The sequence below is a fragment of the Molossus molossus genome, unplaced genomic scaffold (genome assembly GCF_014108415.1).
Source record: "Molossus molossus isolate mMolMol1 unplaced genomic scaffold, mMolMol1.p scaffold_m16_p_15, whole genome shotgun sequence".
NCBI lineage: Eukaryota > Metazoa > Chordata > Mammalia > Chiroptera > Molossidae > Molossus > Molossus molossus.
In genome coordinates, this window is record NW_023425350.1 from 74,733,380 (window position 1) to 74,756,830 (window position 23,451).

Below are 23,451 nucleotides of genomic sequence, written 5' to 3' on the forward strand. Positions count from 1 at the left end.
CCATTCACCCCTCAGTGCTTTTTCTGGTGCTTTTCTTCATTACTGGACACCAGCCCTGTCCTGACCCACCCGCCCTGGCCGCCTCTCCCCTTCTGGAGCCTCGGGCTCTGCTTCACTGCCAGCCGGCACCCCACCCCACGCCAGCCCCCCTCCCGCCTGCCCACTGTGGCGGAGGAGCTCCTCACAGTCCTGGCTTGGATTCCTGACCCCAGATGCAGGACTCCCGACTCTGGCTGCAAGCTCGCTCAGAGCAGCAGCTCAGAGGGGCCATTTACCTCCCACTGTGTTGTGGGTGCAGCTGCTGCTGGGGCTCCAGGAACAGCTGGAGAGCAGGTCCTGGCTGGCTGTGAGGGGAAGCCAGCAGGGTGTGTGATGGGGCAGGGCCCAGGGAGAAGCCGAAGGGTGGGGCTGAGGCTGCAGGATCTGGCTGCACCAGTGTGGGGGACCCCAGGATGAGGGTCTCACTTTCTGTCTCATGGTGCAGTCCAGATGGGAGCGACCTCTCCTCAGGACTTGGAGGGTGGAATGGGAACGCTGAGGCCCTCTGCAGAAAAAGGTCAAGGCTAAGAGGAAACAGGGTCAGGGACGACCCTGTGCTGGTTAAGGTATTGTCTTTCAGTCAAGAGTGCTGGCAATGGCCAGACCCTCCCAGGGTTGCCAGATAACATGCAAATATGGCATGGCAGGAACTTATCCTGAAAAAATTATTCTTTATCTATAAGAAATTTAAAAATAACTGGGCATCCTATATTTTCTGGCCAAATCTGGCAGTCCTATCGATACCACGGCAATGATCTAGTCGTCGTTTGACAGGAAAGGAGCGAAGGGGAGACTTACGTTGACATGCCGTTTATACCACTTTGTCTGAAAGCTAGTTTAACACTGGCTCCACTCCACACAATCGATGGGGGAAAGGACTGGACAGAGGCAGTTTAGAGCGTGCCCAGTAAGGTCCGAGTGAGGTGGGAGGTGCCTACCTGTCTGTCACACCTGAGAGCAAGTCAGTGGCCAGAATAGGCACGGCTGCTGCAAGTGTGCGAAACCCGGATATTTAATCTCTCACTCTCTCTCCTCTCTCTCTCTCTCTCTCTGCTGTACTGGACTCCCAGCTTGTGGGGCTCCTAGGCCCTGCCCCCCCCCCCCCCGCCCTCCACGTGGCTCATGGCTGTGTGGACTGCACACAATGGACTGATAGACTGAATCTAGACTGATTCTCATTTAGACCGGGCTGCGTCATGGAACAGACACTCTCGACGCTGGCTTTGTTTCTAGTTCAACTGAGCCCACAGCTGCCCCTTTTCCAAGACTGGGCTAAGGGATGAGACGTTACAACCCCAGAAATGTAATTCCATGCCAGTAAAGACCATTCACTCTCGCCCTGGCCAGTTTGGTTTGGCTCAGCGGTTAGAGCGTTGGCCTGCAGTCCCGAGAGACCCGGGTTCGGTTCCCACTAAGGGCATCTACCTTGGTTGCAGTTTGTCCCTGGCCCTGGTTTGGTCGTGCGGGTAGCAGCCACTCAATATGTCCCTTTCACATCGATATTTCTCTGTTTCTTCTTGTCTTTCCCTCCCACTCTATCTGAACAAAAAAATGGGGAAAAAATGTCCTCAGGTGAGGATAAAAAAAAAAAAAGACCATTTGGTCTCCTGTGTAAGTCTTAGAAAATTCATTTTCTGAAGATATGGCAAGAGCCAGCCCACCCCCATGAGTGTTGGAGGGAGGGATCTGGCCCATTCACCCCTCCAGCAACATTCGCTCCTCCCCAGCTGAATTCCTTCTCTAAGTGATAATGCCATTGGACGTAACATACGAACAGAACAGAACACAGACATAAGTGTGTGGCTCAGTGTGTCCCCACAAGTCAGGCACCTGGACCAGCACCCAGAGCGGGAAATGGAGCGTGAGCAGAACCTGCCCCACCATGTGCCACGGCATCTTCACTTCCAGCAGCTGGTACTGGCCCGTTTTTGTTCTTTGTATAAGTGAAATCATACAAACGTGTCTTTAAATTTTTTATTGATTGATTTTAGAGAGAGGAAGGGAGAGAGAGAAAGAAAGAGACATCGGTTTATTGTTCCACTTATTGATGCATTCATTGGCTGATTCTGGTAGTCCCCGCCCAGGGATAGACTGGCAGCCGTGGGCATATGGACGATGTTCTGAGCAAGTACGTGGCCAGGGCTACACATACATTCTTTTGCATCTGGTCTCTTGCGTGTGACCCTGAGCAGGCCGTCCACGCTGTTGGATGAGCTTGTAGGTCTTGGACCCCTCCCTCTCAGGGTGCTGCCTCTGTCTGTCTGCTTCTGCCCTAAGTGCCCAGGAGGACGGCGGGCCTTGAGGTAGGCATGTGGACAGCTTCATCGATCTTCCAAACAGTTTACTGAGTGGAGGCACCACTTTACGTTCCCACCAGCTGTGCGCGCCCCTCTGCACCCCCCCCCCGGCGCCAGGCCTTCCCAGGCCTTCCCTTCCTCCTCATGTTCATCTTGGAGTGTAGTGGTGCCGCCCGCTGCTGCCCTTTTTCTTTGTTTAATCAAGAGCCTCTTGCTTTGTTGATTTCTCTGACTTTCTTGACTAAGTGCTATTAAAGAAAATAAATGAGGCCCCTGGTTCAGATGCCAGCCTGCCCAGCCCCACTCAGTCCCCAGCAGCATGGGGGGCCCGGACAGCCTCAGGCCCTGGGAGGGAGGGTACAGGGGAGCCTACTCCCCAAAGTGCTTCCCTAGGGAAACGTCACTTCTGAGTGCTGCCCGCTGCTGGCTGTCCTCATGTCCCCTCCCTCCTCTGTCCCTTTGGTGTCAGCCCACACGGTGGGCCCCTCCACAGTGCTGTCACCTGAGGGCGGTTCTCCTCTGAAGAGCCGGGTCCAGGCCAGCAGCTTCAGGACCTCTCCTTTGCCTCCCCGATGGTGGCTTCCCACAGGAATAGAGACTGCGGCCACACAAAGTGCGTGCTCGGGGCTGCACCTGCCACCCATGGGGGCAACAAGTGTGCGTGGTGCGTGGAACATAGAACCTCGCGGTGGAGGCTGCAGCAGGAGAGCCTGGGTGAGGAGGGGCCCTGGACCCCTCCCATCACCTCTCTCCAGCCTCTGGTCTCCACTTCCCTCTCTTTTGCTCACTCTAGCCCTCGAAGACTGGAAATCAGACCCCTAAACATTAGTACCTTAAATTCACACCAGAGGTCTTCACCAGAGGAGATAGCAGCCCCATCATGAATGAATCATGGCTGTTTGTGCTAGACTCAGAAGCCAGCTCAAAATGACTCAAGCGAAAGGGACTTGATTGGCACACAAACAACCCACTGACCTACCAATTGAATGGTCCTGGGCTGGCGGCTTCAGGCATGGCGGGCTCTGGGCGCTGTCTGGGCTCGCGCTCCCTCCTGTTTGGTTCACGCTCCAGGCTCTCCCACAAGGAAGCAGATGGCCCCCAGCAGCTATGGGATCACCTCCTGCCAAACGAAGGCACACACCCTGCTGCTGGTTCCAGCCAAGACTCCTCTGGCCACCGCTCAGTAGTCCACTCACAGGGACTGTGTTGGGCCAGGCCTGGCTCACGTGCCAACCCTGGGAGCCCAGATTTGGGCTGGATGGGGGAGGGGTTCTCCAAAGGAAAGTCACTGGCTGCTGAGTGAAAAACAACAACAAAATTTGGCCTCACTGCACCAGGTGACCCACCCTCTACTAACCTGCATGGGCTGGAAGGTGTAATACTGTGAAGGAGGGAGGGGCACAGGTGTGTGCAGAGGGTCCGTCATCTCCTGTCTCTGTGACCCACAGGTAAGTGTACAGAGAAAGAGACAAACCCAGAAGGAAAACACTGCTCTGCTGGCCTCTGACATTACCAGTCACTTTCATTTTTCTTTGTGCTTATTTTATAACTTTCCCATCATGCATGTTTGATTGCTTCTAAAGTAAATAAATGCTGCAAACCAGAGGAGAAAGGACTCCAGACAGTTTGGCCCTCCCGTGTTCCCCTCTCTTTTGATGGGCGTCCTGCCCACGTGATGCCAACACCCCCCTCGGAATGCTCACCTTCGGTCTCCCCCTCCTTCACAGGCGGCTCCGGGGCCAGCTCAGCCTCGTAGTCATTGCCCGGGTGCTGAACCAACAGGAGACACTCCCGCTCTGGCAGGAGAAGGCCCAGGTGAGTCTGTGGCTCTGCCCGCCGTGTCTGCTGGGACCGGGAAGCCTGGGGCTAGTGAACAGCTCCCCGCCTTGGCCTGCTCATCCCCATGGTTTTCCCAAAGGTCCGGGGCTTCCGGCCAGGCCAGCCAGGCTGTTGGATTTTCTCCTTGCATTGGACAGTTACCTGTGTGTGCCTGCTGTGTGCCAGGCTCTGAGGACAGAGCCGAGTAGGGAGTGTATATTACCTTTTTTCAAGCTGTGATAAAGTATGTACTACATAAACTCTGCCATTTTCAGCCAGTTTGAAGGTCCATTTCCGTGGCCGTAAGCACATTCACACTGCCGTACAGCCGTCCCCACCACCACCCCACCAGGGCTCTCATCTCCCCAGCAGAGCTCCGCGCCTGTGGGGCAGAGTCCCCATCCCCTCCTCCTGCTGCCCCTGTGTACCACTTTTAAAAAGAAGAAGAAAGTACATCCTTTTTAAAATACATTTTCACAGATTTTGGGGGGGGGAGAGGGGGAGAAAGAGAGAGAGAGCGTGAAATGTTGATTGGCCGCCTCCTGCACACCCGATGGGATCAAGCCACAACCCAGCATGTGCCCTGACCGGGAGTCAAGCCGGCGATCCTTTGGTGCACAGGACGATGCTCAGCCGCGGAGCCACAGTGGCCAGGGCTGGGCACAGCACTGTTTTGTGGAAAACAAATCCTATTCTATTGAAACTGCTCCCTTTCTGTGCCAGCATCAGACATCCTGGGGGCAGTGGGGAGGTAGAGTGTGTCTTCCCCTTCCTCTGCTCTCCACAAAGCTCTGACTGCAACCTCCTCACAGATGGCCCAGGATGTATGGCAGGGAGGGGAGAGCGCTCTCAGCCTCCCAGGAATCTCCCTGCACTCCCGGAAGTGCTGACCATAGCCGAGCCCTCCAGCTCAGCCACTGAGACGGGCAAGGCAGGCTGGGGAAAGGCAGTGGGCTCTGGTCACTGGAGGTGCACCGGGCAAGCATGTGTAACCCCTTGCCCAGAGTGCGAAGATAATGTCCCAGCACATTCTGGGGCAGGGTGGACACATGGCTGAGTCTGACATTGCAGGAACAGAGCTCAGACAGGTGACCAGTGGGTTGGCTGTCAGAGCAGGCCCAGCCTGGCTTTTGCCCTGGCTGCCCTCTTTGCCATGCTCTTCCTCCCCTAGGACTTAGCATGGCTGGAGCTTCTCATCCTTCCAGTTCCGGCTGAACTATCACCTCCTCCAAGAGGTCTTTCCTGACCACCCAACCCAAAGTACCCCGTTTTTAAATTTTCTTTTCTTTTTTTATTTATTGATTTTAGAGAGAGAGGAAGGGAGAGGGAGAGAAATAGAAACATTGATGAGAGAGAACATCTATTGGCTGCCTCCTGCTTGCCCCCCTGGGCAAGAGATCAGGCCCACAACCTGGGCATGTGCCCTGACCAGGAATCAAACTGGCGACCTCTTGGTGCATGGGTCGACGCTCAACCACTGAGCCACACCAGCTGGGCCTGATATTTTCATATTTGTTTGTTCAGGTCTGTACACATATGTACACACCGACACACACACACATACACACACACACACACCAGCAGCTCCTTGAGTGCAGGGACCAAATGACTTCTGCTTGCTGCTACCCTTTGGTGCCCGTACAGTGCTGGCCACACTTGGGAACTTCGTGCATGCTTGTGGAAGTGAGTTGCTGGTACGTGTGCAAGGGGAGCATTCTCCAGGCAGAGACCTTGGGAGGGGTGGGTGAGGGAGTGGCCTGCACAGGGGTCACTTCACAGAAGTGACAGCCTGATGACAGACATCTCTGAAGAACAGAGGGACCAGACAGTGTTGTGGGGTGCCAAGTGGTTAGGGGCAGGACAGGCAGAGATGCAGGGGGGGACAAGTCCGAGTGGTCCCAGAGGGCTCCAGAGGGCCACCTGGTAGAGGCATTGATAATGGCCAAAGGAGGGTCACGGAGCCTGTGGAGAGCAGAGCACAGTGTCAGCAGAGTTCAGGGAGACCAGGGCCAGGACCGCGGTGGCGGGCAGTGGCAGCCGCCTGCCAGCACCATTTGGCAGTAACTGCAAAGACACAGGTGACTTCAACATCAGGGTCAGTTCAAGGTTTGGGATTTTGTTTGTCGTTGTTTTTGTTGCCCAGAGCCTGGGCAGTGAGGGTACGTAACGGGAGCCTGCGGCTGTGCAGAGGAGGGGGTGTGCCGAGGCGGGCGGGGCAGTGCAATGGCTCCTGGAGGTGTCCTGAGCCACCCTAGAGGGCTGAGTCCGTGCTGGTGCAGAGAGGAGTCTGCAGGCAGGCAGTACAGCTGTGCAAGGCCTGCCAGACGCCTGGTGGCTGGAGGGGAGGAAGGACCGGCTCAGGCCTGCCCACGGCCTGTGTTTCCCGTCTCCGCTGCCAGCCTCAGGCTGCTGCATGCCTCCTCCCAGGCCTCCGGCTGTAGGCGCTCCCTTTCCAGTCTGGCTTGTCAGGCAGATCCTCATGAAACACACCTTCAAAGGGCAACCTCAGCCCCGCAGCTGTCCATGTTCAGCCCACCCCCCTCACAGCGTCTCCTGCACACAGCTCTGCACTGACGCCTCTCCCTTCCCAGCCATCAGCTCCCAGCTGCACAGCGGTGGCTGACAGGCCGCCGGCACTGGCTCTGTCCCGGGCCCTCCCAAAGCTTACCTCTTTCTCACAGCAGCCCCCAGTGGTAAGGACTGTTTATCGTCCATCTTTTACAGATGGGGAAACCAAGGCAGGTGTGGTTAGGAAAAGGCTCAGGGTCACACAGCAGCAAAGTCGTGGATCTGGGGTTCAAGCCCAGAGGCCTTGGCTCCAGAGTCCTGCCCTGGACCCCGCAGCATGCCCTCTGCGTTTCCCCAGCCCTCCCGTGGCTCTCACGTGGTGACGGCCTGGACCTGCCTGCCACTCGGCGCTGCAGGTGCCACTGGTCCCTTGAGCTCAGTCCTGGATGGCAAGCGCCATCCCTTCCTCACCCTTCATCAGTACACACGCACTCGATAACCCGTATCAGCTGGGCGTGAGGAGGGGTGCCAGGGCTGAGAACTGACTGTGGAGAAGAAGATCCAGGCTGCTGTGGCAGCAGGTTCTCAGGGCACACGGGGCAGAAGTCCCTGACGCCGGCATTGCTTGGCTCCCTGAGCTCAAGCTGCAGTCTGCAGCCTCGGGAGCAGGAGCAGGTGTTGGACAGCTGAATTTGAGGATCAGGACTTCTGTGGGTGGTCGGAACACAACAGCCCCAAGGCTTGCATTTTCCAGGAGAGTCTCGGGGTCCAGCTGCCCCCCTGTGGATTGTGTGACTCCCTGGCCTATCCCAGAAACACAGGGTTTTTGCCTCAGGCATCAGTATGCTCCAGACAATTCTCAGGTCAGTCAGATACAGCCCCGAATAGAATGCAGTCTCTGCCTCATGGTCCATGGCAAGATGGACACAGGGACCAAGAAAGAAGTAAATATTTGGCATGCCAGATTGTTAGTGCAATAGAGAAAAACAAGGCCAGCGAAAGAGAAGAGGAAGTGTTGGGAGGATGCTATTTTTATAAGGGTGAGCAGGGACATTTGAGCACAGGTTTCTGGGGAAAGAGAGAACAGCAAGTGCAAAGGCCCTGGGGCAGGCAAAGCCTCTTAGGTTGGAGAAAAGGCAGAGGCCAGTGTGGCTGGAGCAGAGGGCTGAGGGTGGAGCAGGAATGGAAGTCAGAGAGGTAAGTGGGCCAGCACCTCCAGGCCATGGTGGGGGCTTTGACTTTCATGCCAAAGTGGAGATCCATTGAAAGGGTTTAAGAGGAAAAACATAATTGATTTATAAAATGTTTCTAATTTACTCTGCCTGCTGTATTAAGAACAGACTATTGGGGGTGGGAGGAAGGAGGTGATGGCAGGAACTGTGGTAAGAGCTGCTGGTGGTTTGGCCTGGGGAGATGGTGGCACAGGTGGTGAGAAGTGCCCAGACCCCAGGTGCATTTCCCAAGGACAGCCAGGGGACCTGGGGTGAGAGGAAGGGGGCCAGGGGCTCCGAGTCCGCACGTCCGGCTGGGTGCAGAGGCACTGAGTGGGGCAGGCAAGGTGCAGTGGCAGCTTTGGAGGAAGTCGGAGTTAGCTTCTTGTCGCAGGCCACCTCTTGCACGAAGCAAGCCTCTTTTGTCAGGCCACGTCTTCCAGTTGGGGTTTGGAAAACGTGGGCTTCCAGTGGCTGACGCCAGGGGATCAGTTTGCATCTACTCGGGAAAGGCCAGCTGCTGCACTGCGGCCATGCATTTATTGTTCATTCATTCCCTGAGGACAGATCCGACCTGCCCCGCGTGCTGGGCACTGCGCTCCATCTGGGACACTGCCTGCGTTTGCGCAGCGGTCCTCATGAGGCTTACCGTCCAATGAGTGAGGAGGACCAGATAATAATAATGAACAATTGGATCGCACAGCATGTTAGACGGTGATAAATGCCACGGAAATACAAGTCGTGCAGTCAGGATTGGCGAGTGGAGTAGGGTGGGCTAGAGGGCTGCAGGTAGCAGGGAGCTGGGCCCGGAGCGGGGCTGGAAGCGGGGAGGGGTAGTTGTGCAGTGTCTGGTCAGAAGGCCCACCCAGGGTACAGGCTCCCAGAAGCAGCAGGGGCCCCGGGGGTGTTGCCCATGGAAGATCCTGGCCCGTCTCCTCTGGGCAAGTAGGAGCGGCAGTCTGGCTGAGCATGGAGGACAGGCTGTGTGGACAGGGCGCTCTGGAACGGACCTGCCTCCTCTCGCCGGGCACACTGTTGAGGCCAGTGGAAAGCTGCCTTCTTGGGTGATCATTTGCTTCTGGCCTAGAGGCATCTGCCCTCAAGGGCTGAGTGTCTACAGAGCCAGCTTCCAGAAGTGGGGGCAAGGCAAGGAGCTGTGCTGGTCAGGCCCTGGCCCAGCCGGGACCCACGCAGCTCAAACTTATCCTGGAGAGAGAGGGGCTGGCTGAGCTGGAACCAAAAGGGAATGAGCAGAGCTGGAGGCTTGCTGCATTGAGCCGAGGAGCTGTTTCCCCCGAGTGAAAGGGAAGACACGGAGCTCTGTGTGTGCTCCTCTGCCCAGCCCTGCCCAAGGCTCCCTGGCAGAGAGGGTGCAGCTGGGTGAGGCTCCCCCCTGAGAGCTTCTGGGCATAGGCTGCAGCGCGGCCCGTGTGCACAGTGAGCCCTGAGCAGGCAGTGCTGCTGGAAACCATCCCGACTGCAGGGCCTGAGCAGGGCGGCTCACTGGGTTGTGGTGAAGCTCCAGATGGTGCTTCTCTTCACCAGAGCCTTCCCTCTCTCGCCCTGCCTCCTCTTCTGCCCTCCTGACAGGATCAGACACTGAGCCAAGAAGCCCTGGCTCCCTTTCAGGAGCTGCGACTCAGCCTGACTCCTAGCCCTCAGCCCAGCTGCTCCTTTGGGCTAAGCCCAGAGCCACTGGGGTGCTGAGCAGGTGTCTGAGGGTGGGTCCGAGGGAGGAAGCCAGGTGTGCTGGGCAGGGCGGGGCTCAAGCAGGGAGCTGGGCTTGGGGCTCGAGCCCCTGCCCTTTTGGCCACCCTGCACCTACTGCATCTGAGGAGACCGCGCTTCTGAGCTCCCCTCACGCTGCTCCCTCGCTCTGCACCACCACCTTCCCCAGATGCACGTGCCTTAGAAGCGCCTGGGGCAGCTGGGTGGTCCTGGCTGGGGCTAGCCCAGGCTGCCTGAACCAGGTGCAGGGCTGGGCAGGAAGGATTGCCTGCTGCAGACCTGGACTTACACGGACCACGGCCCAGAGGGTGGAGAACACTGGTCCATTTGTTCAGAGAGGATGGGCAGTTTAAATGAGGGGGTGAGGCAGCTAGCAGATTAAGTGGCACTTCAACCCAATGCAAGGTGTGGACCTTGTGGGGAATCCCCATTCCAACAAAACAACTATAGAGGGCATATTTAAAACAATTGGAGAAAACTGAACACAGGTGTTAGATCATATAAGGAATTCTTGGTCATTGTGTTGGGCAAGAGAATGGTATGATTATACTGGGGGCATCCTTATCCTTTTCTGTTTGAAGCTCTTTATGGGTAAAATGAAAAGACATTTGGATTTGCTTTAACATTCTCTGGAAGGAAAACGGGGGAGCGAGAGGGCGAAGCAGGGGCAGCATGAGGGCAGTGCGGTTGGCACCCCGCTTCTCTCCCTCCCTGAGCCCTTGCTCAGCCCCACAGGAGCAAGTTAAATGGAAAGAGAGGGACACAGGACAGTGGCCCCAGGGTGAGCAGCAGCTCAGGGTGCGCAGTCTTCCTGGGGGCAGAGACCCTCTCTGCTGGTCGTGGTTCTAAACCACGAGTGTCTTCTGACTGCCGGCAGGTGGGTCCAACCCCAGCCCCCGGAGCTCCTCCTCACTCACGCGTTTGAGGGAGGACTCGCCCTGTGCCAGGCCCGTGTGACTGTGCCCTCCTTCTCGGGAAGGTGTGCACTTCTCTCCACTTCACAGATAACGCTCGGCTTCCAAGTGAGAGTTGGATCCGGGTTCTGGAAGCTGGGGTCTGGTCTGGAGCCTATGCTCTAGCCACCACTGCCAGCCCAGGCACCCAGGCCAAAGTCCCTGAGTGCCCTTCGGGACTGACGGCCGCTCTCCTCCCCAGCTGTTAGTGCTCAGCCGGCTCCTGAGCCTCATGAGGCCGTCATCTCTCGCTCAGCACCTGGACGCTGGGCCCTCGCCACCCTGCCAGGAGCAGCAGCCCAAGGCCAGTGCCGAGCTAGACCACAAGGTGAGCACCAGCACCAGGGGAGCAGGTGAGGCAGGGTTGTTCACCCTTCACCCTGTGGGCCCTCAGGGGAAAGAGACCAGCAAGCTGCCTCCCGGTGGTGAGTAGGCACTCGCGGTCTGGGCACAGCCCGTGATCAGTGCCCTTGCCCAGGTCCCGCGCTGCGGGGCGCTGTGTGCACAGGCGGCAGGCTGAGTGTGGCCGGCCCCGGGCAGACCTGCTGCACCTGTCTCCCTGGCTGGCTCTGTGCAGAGAGGGTGCGGGAGCAACAGTGCTGAGCGGACAAAGTGGGATGGACACAAAGGACAAGTGGCTATGTCCGGACGTGAGAGGCACCCTGTCCTCTGAGGGCAGCATGCTTGTCCTTGGCTTGAGTCCTTGGCCTTCCCCAGTTCTTCCTATTGCCCTTCCAGACAGTGCCCAGATTCCCGGAAAGCCATGCTTTGGGGCAGTTAGGTCCCCAAGAGCTGACAGGCCTGGGGTTTGGAATAGTGAGGCTGTGGCCCCAGGGTGAGTGCCAAGCAGAGGTGGTGTGGGGCTTCGGATTGGATCCCCAAACCTGGCTTCCTGGGGAGCGCGGTGATCTCAGTGAGCACCCTAGCCCTTAGGGTGAGGAATACAGATAAGCATCTTCCTAATTTAGGGGAGTGGTCATTCCAAAAGCTCACTCTGAGGCTATGTTGACAGTTCAGAAATCTAACCTTTGGGCATCACCCTGCAAATCAGATAAATGAATTAATTACTTAATGAACACAAATGGACCATTAAGAAGATGCGCGAGCCCCCAGGTGCAGCTCTCCCGGAAGTGGGGGAAGGCCTCTGCCCGGCCCCAGGCGCTGCCCCCCAGGAGCCTGTGAGCACCCTGGCCCTCTCCTGTGCCGACTGCTTCTTGAACCCGGGAGCTGGCTCGGGGGCTGAGAGGGTGTTTGGGGGTCAGGCCTGGGTGGTCTGCCTGAGCGGGACGGCGGCGACGGGCCTGGGCTGGGAGAAGGAGAGGGGCTGTGTCTGGTCCACTACATGAAGAGTGTGACCTCCAGGCACCTTGGGCCTCTCCTGTGACCTCACCTGGTGGGTGAAGGTACCCTTTATTTGGAGGACTGTTCTCAGGCATATATAGGAAGTTGTGACTCGTCCCTCTGCTCAGTGGCCATGTTGGAAGTGACCAGCCTTCCCCCAGGGCGGCAGTGTCCAGTGTGCTGCCCAGGAGGCTCTCAGACGCCTTTGCTGGAGCGCGAGCCTCGGGCGTGGGTCCTGGCCTGGGAGGGGGTGGCCCAGAGCAGAGGGCAGGGAGCAGGCCAGGCTGTGGGAGGCACCGCGGATGGAGACAGACACGGGAAGTGTTCTGTCCCCCTGGCCGGTTCTTTGGGACCTGGAGGGGCGGGCAGGTGACTGGGCTCCTGCAGCCCAGCCCCACTCCCACCTCGGCTGACTGACTCCTCGTTAGGCCTCAGCACGTTTCATCTTCAAAGATGATCAGGCTTTTCACCAGCCAAAAAGAGTGGAGGCGTCATCCGCCCTGTTTTACAGGGAGTGGTGGTCTGGGCTGGCTGAGCCTTTTATCCTGAGAGCTCAAAGGCTTTGCCTTCTTTCTCCTTGAGGTACAGCGGGGAAACTGAGGCCAGAGTGAGGTCGAAATGGGGACAGGCTCTTTCCCAGCACTTGGGCCCTTCCCTCATTTTGGGGTGGACCCTTTCTCCCTCAGACTCTGTGCACTTTCGTCTGGGTGATTTCCTGCCCTAGAGAGACTGCAGTGTGGTCGCAGCCCTCCCCCAGCCCTTCAGATAAACACTCCTGCCAGGCTCCACTCCCTGCTTTCCCCACCTCTTCTCTTTGCCCGGGGCCTTGGCTCGGCTCCTCTCCCTGTGACCTCCCAGCCTCCGCCCGCCTGGGAGGGCGGCTCTCTCTGCCCAGGGCATGACTGTGTCCCACTGATCTTGTGGCTTTGCAGTTGCGCCTTTACTTGTCCCTGGCTAGACAGTGGGCACAGCTGGTATCTCCACCTCGTGCAGTGTGCTTGGCACTGGATGAGTGAACGAATGAAGCAACTTTAATTCCTCTTTCTCTCTGAACCTCTCACCCCCTCTGGCCACCCTGCCCTCCTTCTGGAGACCGTCCTTCGTCCTCCCCCTGCACGCCCTCTGACCAGCCTCTGCATGTTGGCCCCTTATCTCTGAAGTCCTTGTATCATTAGGACGGCAGGGGTTTGCAGCCTGGGCTTCACAAGTGTCATCTGCTCGTGAGGGAACCAGTCCGAGAACCTGTGTGTAATTACAAGCTAGTGAGGCCACAAAAGACACAACCTGCTCCTAATGGCCGCCCGCCCTGGCCAGGGGGCGGAGGGGAGGCTGTGTGTCCTAGCAGGTCACCACAGAGCTTGTGGGATATGGGGAGCCTGCCTGTTAACGGGATAACTGGAATACTTGCAGCATTTTCAAGTGCTTTTGGATAAATAAAAGGTTGTCCAGCCCCTTGCTGGTGTGTGGCTCAGACTATTTTGAACAGAAAACAATTCAAGTCCAGTAAACTCAGGAAGAGTTTGTTACTCCCCCTTCCCTGCCTAGAGATTCAAGTAGAAAACTCTGCTTCAGAAAGGGGGCCTTAGCACATGGAACGAAGTGGGGCAGACAGGGAGGGTCCCAGCAAAGTCTGTTTCCTAGGTTCCCCTCTGTGGGTGCCCAGGCAAGGATGTATTTACCAAATGTTTGATCATTCTCAGCTACCTGGGAATTTCCCACCTCCCCTTCCTTGGTCAAAAATGACATATAGCCCTGGCCCGTGTTCCCAGTGGTTAGAGCAGTGGCCAGCATGCCAAAGGGTCACGGGTTTGATTCCTGGTCAAGGGCAAGTAACTGGGTTGTAGGTTCAGTCCTCTGCCCTGGTCAGGGCACATGCGGAAGGCAATCAATCGATGTGTCTCTCTCACATTGATGCTTGTCTCTCTGTCTCTCTGCCCCTCCCTCCCTCCCTTCTACTCTCTCTAAACAGCAACAGAAAAAATATCCTCAGGTGAGGATTAACAACAACAATAAAAAGGAGGCATATACTTCAGTTTGCCTCACTGTCTTTGTAATTTTTATGTTTTATGAATTGTACAAGTATTAAGATTTGGTTTTCACCCTGTTGATGTGGCTTAGTTGGCTTAGAAAGGTCGCTGGTTCAATTCCCCATCAAGGTACTCGCCCAGACTGTGGATTTGTTCCCCAGTTGGGGTGCGTGTGGGAGGCAGCTGATCGATGTCTCTCTCTCTCTCTCCCTCTCCCTTCCTCTCTCTCTTAAAAGAAAAAAAATATTTGGTTTTCTCCTCTTATCTGCTGTGTCTTCCAAAATCTTCACCAGCCAGAAGAAGTAAAGGGTAAGAGAGAAGTGTCCCTGGCCCCCACAAGGCTGCCGTTGGCCCTGTGCTTGCCTGGTTTGAGAGGGGCCCTCTCAGAGGAGAGCAGACAGAGGTCAGTGTTTGGGGTCGTCAGTGCAGACGCGCACCTGAGAGTCAGTCTCCAGGTGCTCCCCTCGGGCCCACGGACACCACGTCTGCAAGAGACAGGGCCTCTGGCCTACAGGCGAGGCTGTCCTTTCCGCGTGCAGACAGATGCCACATGACTGGACTCAGCTGGCCACTGTCTCCTGAATGCATCCAGCTCAGCCTTCCAACCCAGAGCCAGAGATCCTGGGGCATTTTGGTTTTTTGTTGATTCACGTAAACCATTGTTGACATAAGAAATATCTAAACCTGTAGCCCTGGACAGTTTGGCTCAGTGGTTGGAGCACTGGCCTGCAGACCAGAGAGCCCTGGGTTCGGTTCCCGCTAGGGGCATGTACCAAAAAAAAAGTTAAACCTGTAGATAATTTTTAATGAATTTGATTGAAAAAATGCTCCTCAAAATGGCAGTTTTGCAGCTTATTTTATAGATGAGAATCAAACGAGGAGATGTAAGGGGGGGGGTTACATGAATCCACTGATTATAGATTAGGGAGGTGGGAGAAAACAAAGCAGGGGCAGGGTATCTCTGAGTTTGGATAAAAGTAAAACAGAGCCCTGGCCGGTTTGGCTCAGCGGTTGGAGCGTCGGCCTGCGGTCCAGAGAGACCCGGGTTCGATTCCAGCTAAGGGCACGTACTTCGGTTGCAGTTTGTCCCCGGCCCTGGTTGGGTCATGCGGGTGGCAGCCACTTGATGTGTCCCTTTCACATCGATGTTTCTCTCCCTCCCTCCCTCCCACTCTTATCTGAACAAAAAATGAAAAAATGTCCTCGGGTGAGGATAAAAGAAAAAGTAAAACAGAGAGACACATACTTCTTTTTCCTTGGTGGATACAGGATAGGAAGCACTCACAGCACACAGAGGGCATGAGGGGGAGGGTAGGTCAGCAGGGAGGGGTTCTGTGGCCTTGTGTTCTGGTGCCTGAGGTGGTGCCCCGAGGGCTCTGGGGCAAAAGATAATTCCACCATTTCTTCTATTTTTTTTAAATCCTCGCCTGAAGATATTTTTCCATTTATTTTCAGACAGAGTGGGAGGGGGAAAGAGAGAGAGAGAGAGAGAAACATCAATGTGAGAGAGACACATCGATTGGCTGCCTCCCGCAAGAGCCAGACCAGGGCTGGGGACCAAACTGCAACTGAGGTATGTGCCCTTGACCGAAATCAAACCCACAACTCTTTGGTCTACAGGTCGATGCTCTAACTGTTGAGCCAGACCGGCCAGGGCTATTCTGCCACTTCAAAGGTATGTTATATGATCTTACAGATGCAAAAAGACGATAGGCAGGCTCATGTAGGTAAAGACTGACCTTTGTCAAGGAAGCTGCAGGCCTAAGATGTGACTTGTGGTTCACATTCAGTTAGGAATTTTGATGTTCAGACGTAAGGATTGACCTTTGTCAAGGAAGCTGCAGGCCTGAGACATGACTGTGGCTCACATTCAGTTAGGGATTTTGATGTTCGGACCCTCCTATCTGATTACTCTCGGTCTCTGCGTTTGTAAAGCCACCAAGCGGGCCTCCCCGACCTGTCAGCTTTAGTACATGACCCCTTTATTGTCCACGTCATGTTTGGCCAGATTTTGTCTAGTTGTGTCCTGGCCGATCTCAGAGTCTTGGCTGCTCCCTTTTATGGAAGTTGTTGATATGTGGGCCCTGCTGAACCTCCGCCGTCTGTTGCGCCCGGCTACCGCACTGTCCTGCAGAGTCTCTGTGGTGGGGTGGGAGTTCTTCCCAGTTTGGTTAAATGTGGGAACTTTGAGGAAGTAGACTGTCTCTCACTATGTAAAAGAAAAGGAAGGTCCATAAAGGGGAAGTCCAGGGCAGGCCTGCACCAAGGCACCAGGAGCCGGTCCCAGCTCCTCCCCAGCCTCCTGGGCTCGTCCTCCTCAAGCCTGATACTGTCCTTGTGGGACAGACAGCCGGGGACCCACTGAGGGTTCTGCACATGTGGTGGGCCCTGTCCCTCGTGGGCCAGCTGCAGGAGGCCACACCCCCTAGACAGAAGCTGGCTGACCACAGGTGGTTCCTGCCGACTTCCTCACGACGCATAGGGCCTGTGGTCGGCTCTGTGCCTGGGGCAGCCTGGGGGTGGGAGCGGCGCTGGTGCAGAGCTGATCGTTGGAGGTGGTGTGCTCTGAGCCTGGACCGCGCTTTGGGACTCACGTCTTTTGTGTGCACATACTCCTGGGATCCCTGCATGTTCGCAGAGGGCCTAGGCCTGTGTCGCTGCGTGTGTGTGTGTGTGGTGCATATATCTCTGCAGTGTGCCCCTGTGTTAATATAGCTGCGTCTGCTGCTGAGATGGCGGCTGGTCTGTGTCTGGGTCAGGTGACCCTGCCAAGAGCACCTTGAGTGCCTGGGGTAGGTTCGGGTGGCTGTGGGAAGGACAGGGAGGGGGCATGGCCCTGGCAGCTCTGTGCCTGCTCCCATGCTCTCCTGCTGCTCACAGCAGCATGGGGACCGGCTCCCTGGGCTTGGTCTGCCTCCTTACCTGCAGGTGCCGTCCTTCCCTGACTGCCCCTCGCCCTGCACCTTAGGGACAGCCATGCATCTCGGGGCTGGGGATGGAGGACACTGACTAGCTTTAAGGAATGGAAACTAGGTATTCAGGAGTCATGAGTCCTTCAAGGGCCTGGCTGGTCAGTGGTGGGTTCTTACTTGCTCCATAGTGAGGAACTTCGGGTATCTTTTGAAGTCACCCTCAAAGAGTTGGCCTTTGGAAAGCTGACCTTTAAAGGGCATTCATGCACTGGCCGCACCTCGGTGGCACTAAGCCTCTTCAGAATAGGTCCTCTGAGCATCTGAAGCCACACAGGGTCCAGGACAGCTCTGTTTGGGTCCCAGAAATTCTGGCTTCTTTGCACGCATTTGAGCAGGGCTTGAAGCGACAGGGTTCAGCTGCGGAAGGCAGGCTGGGCTTCTTCATTCAGGCACCTTACGTCCACGCCTGCTCTCTGCCCACCACCCCAGGCCCAGGGACCCCTCCCCTGGCACAGTCCTTCCCCGTAGTGGTGACTTCACTGTTTCTGACCTGGCACCCTACCTCAGCCTCTGTATCCTGCAAGTCCTCCTGGACCGCTCTGTGGTCCTCGTCCTCCGTCCCTACTCTGGAAGCAGCGGTCCTCAGTGCCCGTCACGTCAGATCCAGCCCCTGCCGTCCAGGCCCTCACCAGCTGGCCCACTGTCCCGGCGCTTCACCCCTGGGGGTCCAACCACAGCCTTCGTGCAGGCGGTGGGCACCCCTCCTGGAAACCCCACTCTCAGGCTGTGGCTTGGCTCCTTCTGTTCCTCCTCCCTGGCAGTGCCCGCCTGTCCCTCCTGTCCTGGATTCTGTGGTCCCACAGGCTGCTCACTCACCTGCAGCTTCACACACCTGAACCTGCCACCGCTGAGGATGCGCCCAGAGTCTGTCTCGGCTGCATTCCTAGTGGGTCCCTCTTCGGAGAGAACAAGCCCATTCTGCTGGGCACAGCAAGGGCCCACAGGCCTGTGGAGACTGGACAGGGAGAGGCTGAGGACCCTTCCCACCTCCCCGGCATCCGGCCCCACCCACCCTGCCCTTTCTGTCCAGGGCTGAGCCAGTAGGTGGGGGAGCAGTGCCTCTTCTTCCTTCTTTAATATGTTTTATTGATTTTAGAGTGAGAGAGAGAAATGTCAGTGTGAGAGAGAAGCATCAGTCAGATGCCTCCCTTATGCACCCCAACCAGGGAATCAAACCCACAACCTGGGCCTGGGCCCTGATGGTGAATCAAACCCGTCACCTTTTTTTATTTATATTTTTTTATTGATTTTTAGAAAGAGAAGAACGGAGAGGGAGAGGGAGATAGAAACATCAATGAGAGAGAACATCAATTGGCTGCCTCCTGCACACACCCCACTGGGGATCAGTCCCACAACCTGGGCATGTGCCCTGTCCGGGAATCGAACCGGTGACCCCTTGGTTCATGGGTCGGTGCTCAGCCACTGAGCCACCCGGCCAGGGCAGGAGCAGTGCCTTCTCAGCGCTATGTCTGAGCCCCTGGGGGACCAGGCAGGGCGTGAGACCCCTTGCCCGCTGCCCTGTCTGCAGGAGCAGTTGCCGGCAGACCACAGCCTTCTCACCACCTTTTCTGCCCCTTCTCCCTGTCTCTGCCGGGGCTCTGCAGTGACTCAGACACTCATCCAGAAAGGCTGGGGCAGCCCTGTCCAGCGCCTCCGTGCTGCTCCTGGCACCTCCGGGCCCTGCCCTCAGCTGCGTCCCAGGCAGGCTCTCCCCACTGGGTTCGGAAACCCCAGACTCATCCTGCCCTCAGCAACCACAGCCGAGGAGAAAAAGCTTCTGTCCTGGGCTCCCACCAGAGTCCCAGAGCTCAGTCTCAGTGGCTTGGTGTAGGTCATGTGCTCCTCTCTAAGCCAATCACAGAGCCAGGCACAGGGATAGGCCAGCCTGGGCCATGTCTCCCCTGGAGTCGGGACGAAGTCACTGCCTCGGAGCAACTCGGCCTGGGCCTAGGGGACGGAGGCTGGGACACTGACAAAGGAAGGGGCAGAATCCTGGGCATCTGGAAACCTCATGGCACCCTCTGGCCTTCAGCCATGGGCAGGGGCCCTATGCCCTGTCACCCTTTGCGAAGGCTGCGGAGGGCAGTCTTCCCAGGCTCTGGCCATGCAGCACGCCAGGGGCCCCTCGGGGCGCGAAGGGAGTCGTTGCTTAGAGGAAGGCCCTGCGGGACGGGCATGCCTGCCCCTGGTCTGGGTGGCTTCTCCAGCATGGGCTCCCGCTAGCTATGCCCACGTGATGCGTCACGGGCTCAAGTGTCGCGTGGAGACCTTAGTCCCTGTTGGGCTGCTGGCAGAGCTGGCTTCCGGTCCACATCCCTCTGGGGTCAGGGTCTCTAGTTGTAGCTGGAGAAGCAGGAAGAGCCAGCCAACCCGCCTGTCATCTCCCCCAGCCCCCAGGGCAGCAGGAAGCCAGAAGGGAAGGGTGGGCTGGGTGGGAGGGCGCTAGCAGAGGGTCAGAGGCTCCACGACGACCTCCCCACAGCAGGGCCCCAGGAACAGAAGTCCTCAGCCTTCCTGCTTTTGTCCCAACGCCATCTTACTCCCCACTGGCCACCACACTGTGCCACAGCCTCCAGTTCCTTCCCTGTCCTTAGGACCAAGAGCAGGGCCTGGGGCCTAGTCCTGAGTTCAAGATAGAGCCTAAGAAAATCCTCCGTTTCTTTTAAGTGAGATCCGTTCTCGGGTCTGAACTCTCCCTGGCAGTTCGAGGTGCAGGCCAGGGCTCCCCTCGTGAGGAAGCTGAGGAGGCAGACACATGCTGGGCTGGCCTCCGGGGCTCCGGCAGCCTCAGCGGGCAGCCCGCCGCTCTGCCCAGCCGTGGCCCTGAGCAGCTTTCCCGCACTGTGTCCCCAGCACCTGAGCTGGGGTCCTCTCCCTCTCCCGATGCTGAGCCTGTCGGTCATCACCCTCAAGTGGCCTCATCTCTGCGTCATGTTTGGGTTCAAACCCACCCCCACATCCGAGCTGGCACTTTTATTGTGTGGCCCTGGCTGGTGTGCTCAGTGGTTAGAGCGTTAGCCCATGCACCAAAGTTTCTCTAGTTCGATTCCCAGTCACGGTTTGATCCCTGGCCCCGGTCAAGGCACGTGCAGGAGGCAACCAATCAATGTGTGTCTCTCACATCGATGTTCTCTCTCTCCTCTCCCTCCCTCCCTTCCACTCTCTCTAAAAATCAATGGAAAAAATATCCTCAGGTGAGGATTAGCACAAAAAAAAAAAAAGAGTTGAGTGTCCAGTCTCACAAGCGCTGGGGTGAGTGTCTCAGGCCCTGCCTATGACGTCTCTCTGGCCTCGCTGCCCTGTGCCTTCAGGGACCCTGGCCTAGGAAGAGGTGGTGTGTCACCGTCTCCACTCATTTCCTAGTGATCAGTACAATGTCCTCGTCATTTCCTTCTCTCTAGGACTTACGGCCGATGACCTGTCCTGGTCAGAGTCACTTCCAAACAGCTTTCCTTTGGGCACAGCCCTCTGCTTGCTGCTTTCATGATGGTCCAAGCCAAGGTCAGGGGCGTGACCTTGGAGCAGGAGGAGCACGTGGTGCAGTTGGCTCGGGGGCAGGGAAAAGATCGCCCCTGGAGAGGACAGCGATGCCACATCCCATGGCAGGCCCGGGCGCAGTCCCACTGAAAAGTGCACCCCTCTCATCTTGTTTTCGTGGACACGCCAGCCAGATGAGCTGCCCTGCGGCTTTCTCATGGGCTGAGGCTCTTGGCCTGGGGCCCACAAGTAGCCCTGCCTGGGGATTACTCATGACTAATTATCGCTGTCCTATGCCCAGCCTGTGGTGAAGACCAAACTATGCCCTGGGGGCTCGGGCTCTGGGGCTCCCCTCCCAGGACAGTCTTCGCCTCTCCCTGTCCAGCCTCAGCAGGCCCTTGGGCCCTTGCTGTGCCCAGCAGTAGGGGCTTGTTCTCTGAGGGGGGGGGGGGGCGGTAGCACGCACGCACACACACACACACACACACACTCACACTCAGAGCTTGTCCAGCGCCCAGACATCTGCTTCAGACCTCACCTTCCCTGGAGACAGGCATGAGACGGGGCCCCAGGCTCAGCTTCCACATTTGCTGGCTGAGGATTCCCAGGCTCCCTTCGAGAGCCTCCTGCCTCACGGCACTGGGAAATGGGGCTATGGGTTTAAATTTAATTTTAAAGAACTGAAAGAAAGAAAAGAAAAATAATTTATCAGGACCCAGCTCTTGCCTTGAGTCTGAAATGTCCCAGGTAGACCAGGGCAGCACTGTCTTTCCCAGACTAGACTGGTTCTGGCATTGGCCTTCAGTACATGTGCATGACCTTCAGCACATGGGCCTGATGGGCCTTGTGGCAGAATCCTCCCCCCAGGGGCAGCCCTGTGGCTGGGCTGGACCTCAGGTCCTCTAGTCGACTAAGAGCAGCCCAGCTGACTGTGGCTGAGTGCAGGTTCCCCAAGGCAGCCCCCACCCAGAGCCAGTGAGCTTGGACAGGCAAAACCAGAGGAGGCTGTTCGGGGGTCCTGGGGTCCCAGGTAGGGGCTCTGATACCAGTAGGCATTCAGGGCTGACTTTTTTTTTCTTTATTGATTTTAGAGAGAGAGGAAGGGAAAAGGGGAGAGAGAAACATCAGCAAGAAAGAACATCAATTGGCTGTCTTCTCATGCCCCCGCACTGGAGATTTTGGCCCACAACATGGGCAAGTGCCCTGACCGGGAATCGAACCAGCGACCTTTTGGTGCATGGATTGACATTCAACCACTGAGCCACACAGGCTGGGAAAAGACTGACTTTTTTTTTTTTTTGGTATGTGCCCCTAGCAGGAACCGAACCCAGGACTCTCTGGTCCACAGGCCAACACTCCAACCACTGAGCCAAACCGGCCAGGGCGGGGCTGACTTTTTTAAACTATATTTTTCGTCCAGCCGGTGTGTCTCAGTAGATTGAGCATTGTCTCATGGACTGAGAGGTCCAGGTTTGATTCCAGGTCAGGGTACATGCCCAGGTTGCGGGCTCGATCCCCAGTGGGGGGCAGATCCCCAGTGGGGGGCATGCAGGAGGCAGCCGATTGATGTTTCTCTCATATTGATGTTTCTATCTTTCTCTCCCTTCCTCTCTCTCTAAAATCAATTTAAAAATTTTTTTTTTCCATTGATTTGAGAGAGAGAAGGAAGAGGGAGGGAGAGAGAGAGACATCGATTGTCTGCCTCCTGCCCCCAGGCACGTGCCCTGACCAGAATCGAACCAGAGACCTTTGGGTGCCTAGGACAGTTTTCAACCAACAGACACGAGCCAGGGCCAGCTGACTGAGTAGGAACCAGGGACACGTGCAGTGTGAGACCCTGGGCCCAGCAGCCTGGCGGGGAGGGCGTGTCCGGTGGGTCCATCCTGGCCCCCACCCAGGTGTCCCTGGGCCAGCCTGGTTCTCCCACCCCAGCCCCACAGCAGCTGCCCTGGAGCTGGCTGGAGCTGCTCCCACAGGGTCCTCCTGCCAGCGGCAAGCTCTGCCATCCCCACCCAGCCTTCTGCCTCCAGGGGGGCGCTGGGGTTGAAGACTGGCCTGGTTACTTAAGTCGATTCCTGGTCATGACCTGAGGTGGGAGAAACCATCATGTTCTGGGCAGAGGGAGTGGCTTCCTGGGAGATCCCTCCCTCCTCCTGTCTGCCCCCTTTTAGCCTGCTACTCCCAGCCAAGCCCGCTCCTTTGGCATCACTGGAGGGGAATTCTGTAAAGAAGTTCCTGGGAACAGCCACCCTTTCCCCTTCGCCTTGTGATGAAAGTGCTGCAAAGCGGGGCGTGGCCCTGGCTCTGGGGTCAGAACTCCCCCTTGGGGGTGACAAGCCCAGCAGCCCGTCTTCTGTCTCCTCCCCACGAGGCATCCTGCATGGAACTGCTCAGAAGGTCCCCCTGCCTCTGGGAAAAGACCCCGAAAACGAAACCACAGGCCTTGCTACTTGCTAGCAGCAGGGGATGGTTCCGTCTTGTCCGCATGGGGTTCAGGCACGTCCCATTCCGCACCCGCAGATTCTGCCTCTCCCCAGGTTGTTGACTGAGGTTTCCCGGGCCCATTTCCCATGGGGGCTTCCAGTCTCCAACTCACACCCAGTGGGGGAGGTGCTGAGCAGCCTGAACAGTGAGGGTCCATTTTTCAGACAAGGTCCTGAAGATGGGACCAGTGTATCCCCCCTCCACCAAGGAGTGCCTAGCACCGCTTTTTAACCCTGAAGCCACTCTTTAACCCCACCCCCACACTTTTAGGGACTTGGAAGGGGCCTCAGGGCCACCATGCACTTCCAGCTGTGCAGGAAATGGGAGCAAGCAGGGGGCTCTGATGTCTACCAGCCCCGAGCCTCTGCCCAGCCTCCGTTTCCTGTGTCTTGAAAGAGAAGCCAGAGCCCCAAGTCTGTGGTGCCAGCTAGGACAGGAATGGGCTTGCTAAGTTCAGGAACTGGTCACAGTGCAACTGGAGCAGGAAACGCAGCTCTCACACCTGGCTGTTGGCTTTGTGTCCTCCTGGGAACGCTGGCTCTCCCCCAGCTGGAGCTCCCGGGCCAGCCTCTGGTCCCCCAGCTGCCAGGGGCTTG

At 57.1% G+C, this 23,451-nt stretch overlaps 1 protein-coding gene across 1 annotated transcript in view; it reads left to right on the forward strand.

Annotated features, from left to right (window-relative positions):
- FAM178B (family with sequence similarity 178 member B) overlaps positions 1–23,451 on the forward strand; it is an 81,678-nt gene that overhangs the window by 52,891 nt on the left and 5,336 nt on the right. The window contains exons 12-13 of the mRNA XM_036263508.1: positions 4,064–4,151; positions 10,757–10,882. Coding sequence (XP_036119401.1) covers positions 4,064–4,151; positions 10,757–10,882 — 214 coding nt within the window. The remainder of the gene's footprint in view (positions 1–4,063; positions 4,152–10,756; positions 10,883–23,451) is intronic.